Raw genomic sequence first — 8,255 nt, forward strand, 5'->3', positions numbered from 1 at the left:
CTCTGGAATTCCTTCATGTAGGAGAGTTCTGGCACCAGGAGAAAAAAAGAGGAATCCAATCCCTTACCTGCTTTCAATCTACATTAGGCGTTTTCAAGGTAGGGGCTGATTTTGCCTCCAAGGGCAAGAACACTGATTCTTGGAAGGGGAAGACGAAAAAAAAATCTTACTCTTTTTTCGTATAAAGCACAGATATATATATAAACCAATATATAGTATATCTGTGGTATTAAAATATCATGTGATTAAGAAAGAAAATGTCTAAAAGGCTTTTGAGGGGAGCAATAATGGAAAGAAATGGTTGAGAAACTCTGATCTACATGCTTGGACCTTGCTTTGTCTGGTCCAAGAACTAGCCAGAACTGAGGGAGAGTCTAGAGTCCTTCCCAGGGCATATCAAGGTATCCCCAGAGCTATTGTCCTTTCCCCAAAACCATCCCTTCCCTACCCTATGCCTGAAAGTCCACCATTCGGTGTCTGGCATCCTTTAATCTCCTCCTGTTCCTACTGGGGCCATAGTTTGGCGCTTCCTCCGTCCTCCCCCAGGGTGGGTGCCCCAGCTCCTAACCCTGGAAGGAATTAGAGGCCTCCCAGCTCTATACTGCAGTCTTGGGCTGCAGCACAACCCTGGAGTTCCTGGAAGAATCCAGGAGGGAAGCCCAACCACAGGAGGCACCCAGGACACGGGGGTGCCGCTGTGGGACAAGGCTTTCTTTATTGGGGTGGGGATAGGGTCACAAGTCACCTTACTTAGAAGTGCTCCAGGTGGATGGAGTCACTTAAGGGTGGGACAGTCCGGATTGAAGGTCTGTTGGCAGGAGACACAGAGACAGGGGTGAGGGTCGTAGGTGGGTTTGACATGGTCTTGGGCAACACGGGTATTCTGCGGTCTTCATATTTCATGGAGTTCTCCAGTATCTGGGGCCTCCGTGGGATGCTGGAGCCAATGAAGACCAAGTAGACGATGGCACCTAAGTAGGCACCCAGGAGTGGTGCCACAACTGGCACCCACCACCAGTCCCTGGCCCTGCAGGCAAGAGACAGAGGGACCTGCTGAGAGGGCTGATGCCCGGGACAGCACCTGCATCCACTCAGGCTGAGACAGGGAGTAGGGGCTGAGAGTAGAGGAGTGACCCCTATTCTAGCCCAAGAATTGCCCCTGAGCCTGGGGCCCTGGTTAGCTTCAGCCTGATTCAGGGATTGAGCTGGTCCAGGACACGATTGACATTCAGTCCAGGAGCAGGATTTATATCAGTGCTGGTCTGGGGGAAAGCAAGGACCCACTCCTGTCTCCTCAGGCCACCGGGGAGTTTTGCAGGACTGTGGAGCTTCTCACATCACCCCCCACCCCTCCACATGCAGGGAACCCACAGAAAACTGGCAGGGATGGGTTGGTGAGGGAAGTACCTGAAAACCTGTATACCCCAGCCAGCAATGAAAGTGAAGAAGCGGGGAGGCAGGTCTCGGGATGGGTTCATGGCATATCCTGTGTTCATGCCCAGGGATAATCCAATGACAACAATGAGGATGCCAATCACCAGGGCCTGTGTCCCTTGCAGTGCTGGATTGTTCTTCTTGTCCGTGATGGCGAAGAGACATAGCTGGAGTATCCCTGTCACTATTACCTGGTGAGCAGACACTGTGGCAGCCGCCTGGGGCCCTTAGCCAAGTCACAGAGCTTCAGCAATGCCCCCAGCCCCAACCCACTGGCAGAGACCCCACCCAGAGTTCTTATCCTTTCTATTGTGAGGGCTGCCTGCCAGCCCCCGCTTCCTTAGGTAAGGAGGACTTGAGGAGGGGAACTCATACTGGATCACTGACCTCATCCAGGAAGCCCCTCCACAATGTCATGTGCTCAGGAAGATAGGTAGCAAAAATGCCAGCGGTAGCTGTGGGACCAGTCACTGTCAGATGTCCACCCGAAAATTGGATAATGGCTGCTGTGGAGACACAGACTGAGTGTGAACCTGCCACCAGCTAAACTCTACTGGAGTCCCAGGAATAAGACTGTAGGACGGAGGGGTGGGGAGCACCTCCAAGGCTTTTTCTCTAGACATTTTCACAGGCCAGGACACTGGGTCTGTATTTGCCCATTTTTCAGAGGAGGAGGCTGAGGCCAGGGGTGGACAACATAGGGCAAGACACTCACAGTAGAAGAGGCAGTAGATGGTGGCAGAAGCCAGGAAGGAACCCAGAAACTGACCCAGGATGTATACAGGAAACTTCTTCCAGGACATGCGGCCTAGCGCACAGTTGGTGAAGGTTAAGGCCGCATTCATGTGGGCCCCTGCGGGAAGGGGCAGAAATGTCAAAGGTGTGAGAGAAGAGAGAAACAATAACAACAAATAATACAAAAGCAGCAATAATAATAGTAACAGCTAGTATCTATGGAGTGTACTAATTTAATCCTCACAAGGACCCTACGAGGCAGGGACCTCCACCTCCATTTCACCATTAAGGAAAGTGAGAGAGAAGTTAAATAACTTGCCTAAGTTGACCCAGCTAGTAACAATGGGGTGTCCAGGGCTCTGAAGAGTCTGGGCAGAGAGGGTCAGAAGAAAGAGGTTCAGGGTATTCTCCCTCCTGCGGGCTGGTGAGAATGGGTTCCGGCGGACTTGCAGAAGGGGCTGGCTAGAGGAGGGCAGGAGCAGTATACAGGGGACACCTGGCTTTGCTGATCAGATGGGGCCCAGGTTCACTCACCAGAGATGTTCCCTGCCATGTGTACTCCCATGGTGACTCCGAAGCCAAAACCCAAGTTGACACTGAGGTAGCTCCCAAATTTCTCTCCTAGAACCATATGGGCCACGGAGCCAAGGCCAAACACCTGCGAAGGAGTGCCTCTGAGGGGACCACCTGTCCAGAAGCCCCAACCTTACAGAAGGGCTCAGGCTCAGTTTGGGCTCCTCACCCCCATGCCCCAGGCCACCCTGCATTGCTTTTGGAGACCCTCTACCATGCCCTTGTCCTCCAGAAACTTCCTTCCCTGACTCCCCTTTAAGACCTGACCAGTGAGAGTTGGGTGGGGCTGTAAAAGGACCTGGGAGGGCAGTGGCAATGTCAGGGGCTCTTAAGGATACACCCTGGCCCCTGGGCCCCCAGACCACCTGAAGTTCAAGGAAGGGGGCAGGGCTTCGAGGAGGGCATGGCTGGTCTGGATCGAACCCCTCAGAGTATCTCACACTTCAACCTAACCTGAAGGAAGTTTCTTCAAGAGATTTCCATACTTCATGCCTGTTCTCTGCCAGGACCCCATCCCCTACACACACACATCAGCCCTGGAAGCTAGTGGGTGGGGTTCTATTCCTCTTGCCTCCAGCAACATTTCCATTGCTCTCAGGTGTCATTTCTGAACTTCTTGCTCTTGCCCATCCGTAACTGCTGGATCACCTCAAAAGATAACCCCCTTAATTCCCCCCTTCACAAGGAGATTAGAGGCCTGAAGCTAGGCTCTCACTCAACCTCCTGAAGTTCCCACCAGAATCTATATCTGCCTTCCCCTTCAGCTCTGGTTCCCATGCCCAGCTTCTCTGTCCCTTTGCAGATACCTCCCTCTTGCCATGACTGGCTCCCACAGACTTGGGACTCTTCCTTCCTAAAAGTAAACCTTCCTGCCTCAGCCCAGCCTGTCTAGCTATGGACTCCTGGACACCCTGTCCCTGTGTGGGCCAAGCTCTGGGAAAGGACCCATTGGCTGGCTCCTTTATCCTTTCCCTTGCTCTCCCTCTTCAAACTGGCTCCTGCTTCCACATGTCACGGACATGTGGACAAAGCTCTCTCCGAGGACTCCCACCTCCTGATTTCTTAAAGATCCCTTCAGTCATTATCCTACTTGACTTTGCTAATTTTGACCCTCTTAACCATTCTGTGCATCTGGAAAGTCCCTCCTTTTTGGCTTCTACAACAATCCTCCCCTGCCCTCCCCTCTCCTCCCTTCTCCTCTCTTCTCCTCTCCTCTCCTCTCCTCCCCTCCCCTCCCCTCCCCTCCCCTCCCCTCCCCTCTCCTCTCCTCTTCTCTCCTCTCCTCTCCTCTCCTCTCCTCTCCTCTCCTCTCCTCTCCTCTCCTCTCTTACCTATACAGCCTCCCTCTCTACAGTTCCTTCCCACATTCTTCTTCTTTCATCTTCCTCATGAATATGGATAACCCCAGGGCTCCATACTTGGCCCCTTTCACGTCTCCTCAGTCACTCTTCCTGGGTCTTCTCACTAACTCTGTGGCTTCAGATATGCTTGATGCACTAAAACTCCTAAAACCTCCATCTAGCTAGGTCCTTATCTTCAAATACCCACTGGGAGTCTGGGTTTTTCAAAGGCATCTCAGGCTCTATGTTGAAAGCTCACCATCTCTCAGAAAATGTTATCCTCATCCTATGCTCTCCATCCCAGTCGGCCAAGCCAGAAACTTGGCAGTCACAAATGAGAGCTTCCTTTCTGTCATTCCCCACAACCAGTCAGCACTGCTTACATTCTATCCCAATCTTATCCAGCCTCTTCCTTGCAGCCAGAGTGACATTTCTAACAGACAAAATCTGATCATGTCTGCCCCTTGTTCAAACATTCACTGTCTCCCCTCCATTTCTAGGATAAAGTCCAAACTCAATAGGCCACCATTTAATACCCTGTATAAATTATCCCTTCTGCCTCTCACTTTCATATCTGCTCCAGTGTTCTCTATTTTCACCAGTAGTGTTACTACTAAATAATAATCATGTATTGAGTACTTACTGTGTGTCAGGCACTTGTAAGCAAGTTATATCTATCACCTCCTTTAACCCTTACACTAATTTATATGTTAGGTGCTCTTGTTTTCCCCATTTGACAGATTGTCACCCAAATCCTAGAGAAGTTGAGTGGCTTGTCCAAGGTACACGTTCTGCACAGAATGAGCCCGGATTTGAATCTAGTCAGTCAGCTGTGCCAAATAACCTCAAGGCAAACAACCACATTGCTCCCTGCGTGCCTTGCTTTCTCTGCAGTTTTGCATGTGCTCTTCCCTCTGCCTGAAATACCTGATCCCAGATTCTGAAAAATCAATACTGTACTTTAAAGTCACATTCAGGAGGCGCCTGAGTGGCTCAGTCGGTTAAGTGTCCGCCTTCAGCTCAGGTCATGATCTCACGGTTCATGAGTTTGAGCCCCGCGTCGGGCTCTGTGCTGACAGCTCAGAGCCCGGAGCCCGCTTCAGATTCTGTGTCTCCCTCTGTCTGCCCCTCTGCTGCTTACACTCTGTCTCTCGCATTGTCTCAAAAGTAAATAAACATTAAAAAAATAATAATAAAGTCACATTCAGATGGCACCTCCTTTGAAAATTCCGTGTATTTTAGATATGTTGTCTCTGAGGGACCTATAGCTATCCAGGCTGCTGGAAATGGGAGTCTCAGTCTGTGTCATCCAATATGATCACCACCAGCCACATATGGCTATTAAGTGCTTAGCATGTGGCTAGTTCAAATTGAGATCTGTTCTAAGTGTAAAGTACACACCAGATTTCAAAGACTTATTAGGAAAAAGAGAATATAGAGTATCTTATTAATAATTTTATATCAGGGCGCCTGGGTGGCTCAGTTAGATGAGCATCTGACTTCGGCTCAGGTCATGATCTCACAGTTTCTTGAATTCAAGCGTCACTTCTGACTCACTGTTGGTGTCAGTGCAGAGCATGCTTTGGATCCTCTGTCCCCCTCTCTCTGCCCCTCCCCTGCTTGCACCCTCACTCTCTCTTCTCAAAAATAAACATTTAAAAAAAATTTTTTAATGTTTTATTATTTATGTTTGAGAGAGAAAGAGTGAGCATGAGCAGGGGAGGGGAGGGGCAGAGAGAGAGGGAGACACGGAATCTGAAGCAGCTCCAGGCCCTGAGCTGTCAGCACAGAGCTTGACGTCGGCTCGAACTCACGAACCACAAGATCATGACCTGAGCCGAAGTCACACGCTTAACTGACTGAGCCACCCAGGCGCCCCCAAACATTTTTTTTAAATTTTTTTTCAACGTTTTTATTTATTTTTGGGACAGAGAGAGACAGAGCATGAACGGGGGAGGGGCAGAGAGAGAGGGAGACACAGAATCGGAAACAGGCTCCAGGCTCCGAGCCATCAGCCCAGAGCCCGACGCGGGGCTCGAACTCACGGACCGCGAGATTGTGACCTGGCTGAAGTCGGATGCCCAACCGACTGCGCCACCCAGGCGCCCCTAAACATTTTTTTCTAATTATACTGATTACATGTTGAACTGGTAATATTTTGGATATATGGATTAAATACATTAATTATTCAAATTAATTTCACCTATTGATTTTTACCTCTTTAATGTGGCTACTAGAAAATTTTAAATTACATATATGGCTCATATTATATTTCCCTTGCAGAATTGTGTTCTAGAGTTTTTGAAAAAGAAAACCTGGAGAATTGTGGACATGGAGGCTATAGTTGAAGCCATCAGGGAGGATGAAGGTGAGAGGTCAGTTGAGGGCTGAACCTAGAGCTGCACATGGGATGGCATTAGAAACCCCAGTTGGAGCAGGTGTTGAAATGACAAAAGAACAAAGGGAGAATGTGCCCTAGACACCAGCGAGAAGCTGAGTTTCCCAAGGAGAGTGTGGTCCCCATGGTCATATGTAGCCTCTGGGTCAAGTGCATGAAGGCCTGAAAAGTATCCCTTTGGATGTGACAGTCCAACAGTCAGTAGTAATGTGGTGAGCACTGCCTCATCAGGCCATGGGAACAGAAACGGGGTCCCAGAGATTGAGAGGTGAGTGGGTGGTGAAGAAGAGTTGAAGGGTACCCATGTAGACATCTGTTTGAGAACCTGCCTGAGAAGGGAGAGAGGGAGAGCATGATAATTGAAGGGGCTCACGGAGGGGAAGAGAGAAATGTTTTGTGTTGTGCTGGTTTAGGGAGAGAGACTTCAGTATGTTAAAGATGAGAGAGGGAGACGCTGAAGATGGAAGGGAAGGAAAAGGATGGAGCAAAGTACCTGAGTAGACTGGAGGGTGAGACTGGTGCAGGAGTGGAGGGCTCCACGAGGAAGGGGCCCACCCTTGTCAAGAGGGAGATATGTGGATTCACAGGTAAATGAAGTCTGGTGCTGCAGGGACAGGTGGGTGAGGAGCCGGACACAGGAAACCCACCTGATGGTTTTCTCTGCCAAGCTACGAATCAGCCATTTGCTGATTTGAAAAAAAAAAAGAAAAGAAAAGAAAAGAAAAGAAAAGAAAAGAAAAGAAAAGAAAAGAAAAGAAAAGAAAAGAAAAGAAAAAGAAAAAAGGCAGAGTACAAAGCAGCATTGGGAAAGTCTGAGAAAAAGTGAAATAGCCCAGGGGCGTCTGGGTGGCTCAGTCAGTTGAGTGTTCAATTCTTGATTTCAGCTCATGGTTCGTGAGTTCGAGTGCCACATCAGGCTCCACGCTGACAGTGCAGAGCCTGCTTGGGATTCCCTGGCTCTCTACCCCTCCCCCACTTGTGCATGCGCTCGTGCCCTGCCCCCTCTCAATTTAAATAAGTAAACTTAAAAAAAATGAAATATCCTGGATAGGGTAGGGAAAAGGCAGTTGAGCAGGGCCACGTGGGTCCCTCAAAAGCTCCATGACAGGTGCAAGGGAGCCCAGGAGCAGGCTGACTTAGGACAAGGGTAGGATGAGGCAGAAGAGGACAGGAACACATGGGGCGTGGGGGTGGGGAGTGAGGCCAGGACAGGCTGACAGGCTTGAGGAAGGTCAGGAGGTACATGGACTGGAGCAGGCATGGAGAGTCTGAAGACTGAGGGTCCACATTTCCAAGTAGGAGCTCAAAACCATTTGCTAAAAATAATGAATGAGTGAATAAACTCCACATGATCTCCTGCGTCAGGGTTTTCAATTGGCAGTCCATGGGCCAGTCCATCCGGAACACATGTTTTGTTTGGGTGATCTGGGTTTGACGATCAAAGGTTTCAGCCTCCCTTGACAAATCAGAAGCTCTGGCAGCTCTGGCCTTCATCCCGCCCTGCGTGCCAGCAGTCAGCTAGAATAGTAGCAGCCACGCCTTTGCCCAGGTCAGCACTCTGCACTTAGCCCCAGTTCCTGCCACTCTGTGTTGATTCTCTGGCCCCCATAGCATGTAAGTTTGCAACTCCTGCCTTATGGCTCATATCAAGAGCTGTTTTTCCAGGGCCCTAATGGCCCAGCCCCTCTTCTCCCTGGTCAGTGAATGTAGCCCAGCCCCATTCAAGGCCAGCCCTGAGCACAACATCCCCAGAGGCTGTAGAGTGGAACTGAGTG

General features: G+C 50.0%; 1 protein-coding gene across 3 annotated transcripts; it reads right to left on the reverse strand.

Moving 5' to 3' along the window:
- Positions 1-750: 750 nt before the first annotated feature.
- Positions 751-2,815, reverse strand: AQP7 (aquaporin 7). 3 transcript variants are annotated; one of them, XM_047098530.1, is made up of 5 exons: positions 2,704-2,815; positions 2,150-2,287; positions 1,822-1,940; positions 1,408-1,625; positions 751-1,021 (listed from the first exon to the last, which is right to left on the reverse strand). In XM_047098530.1, exons 1-5 carry the CDS (start codon positions 2,798-2,800, stop codon positions 751-753), a joined length of 843 nt encoding a protein of 280 aa, XP_046954486.1. In that variant the 5' UTR covers positions 2,801-2,815. The 3 variants fall into 3 exon arrangements, with proteins under 3 accessions (XP_046954486.1, XP_046954477.1, XP_046954491.1); XM_047098521.1 differs by having other exon boundaries at positions 751-1,027; XM_047098535.1 differs by having other exon boundaries at positions 813-971.
- Between the last annotated feature and the right edge of the window lie 5,440 nt (positions 2,816-8,255).

This window comes from Lynx rufus, unplaced genomic scaffold, assembly GCF_022079265.1.
Source record: "Lynx rufus isolate CCGP_SWC_20201006 ecotype Redwood Valley unplaced genomic scaffold, mLynRuf1.p SCAF_10, whole genome shotgun sequence".
NCBI lineage: Eukaryota > Metazoa > Chordata > Mammalia > Carnivora > Felidae > Lynx > Lynx rufus.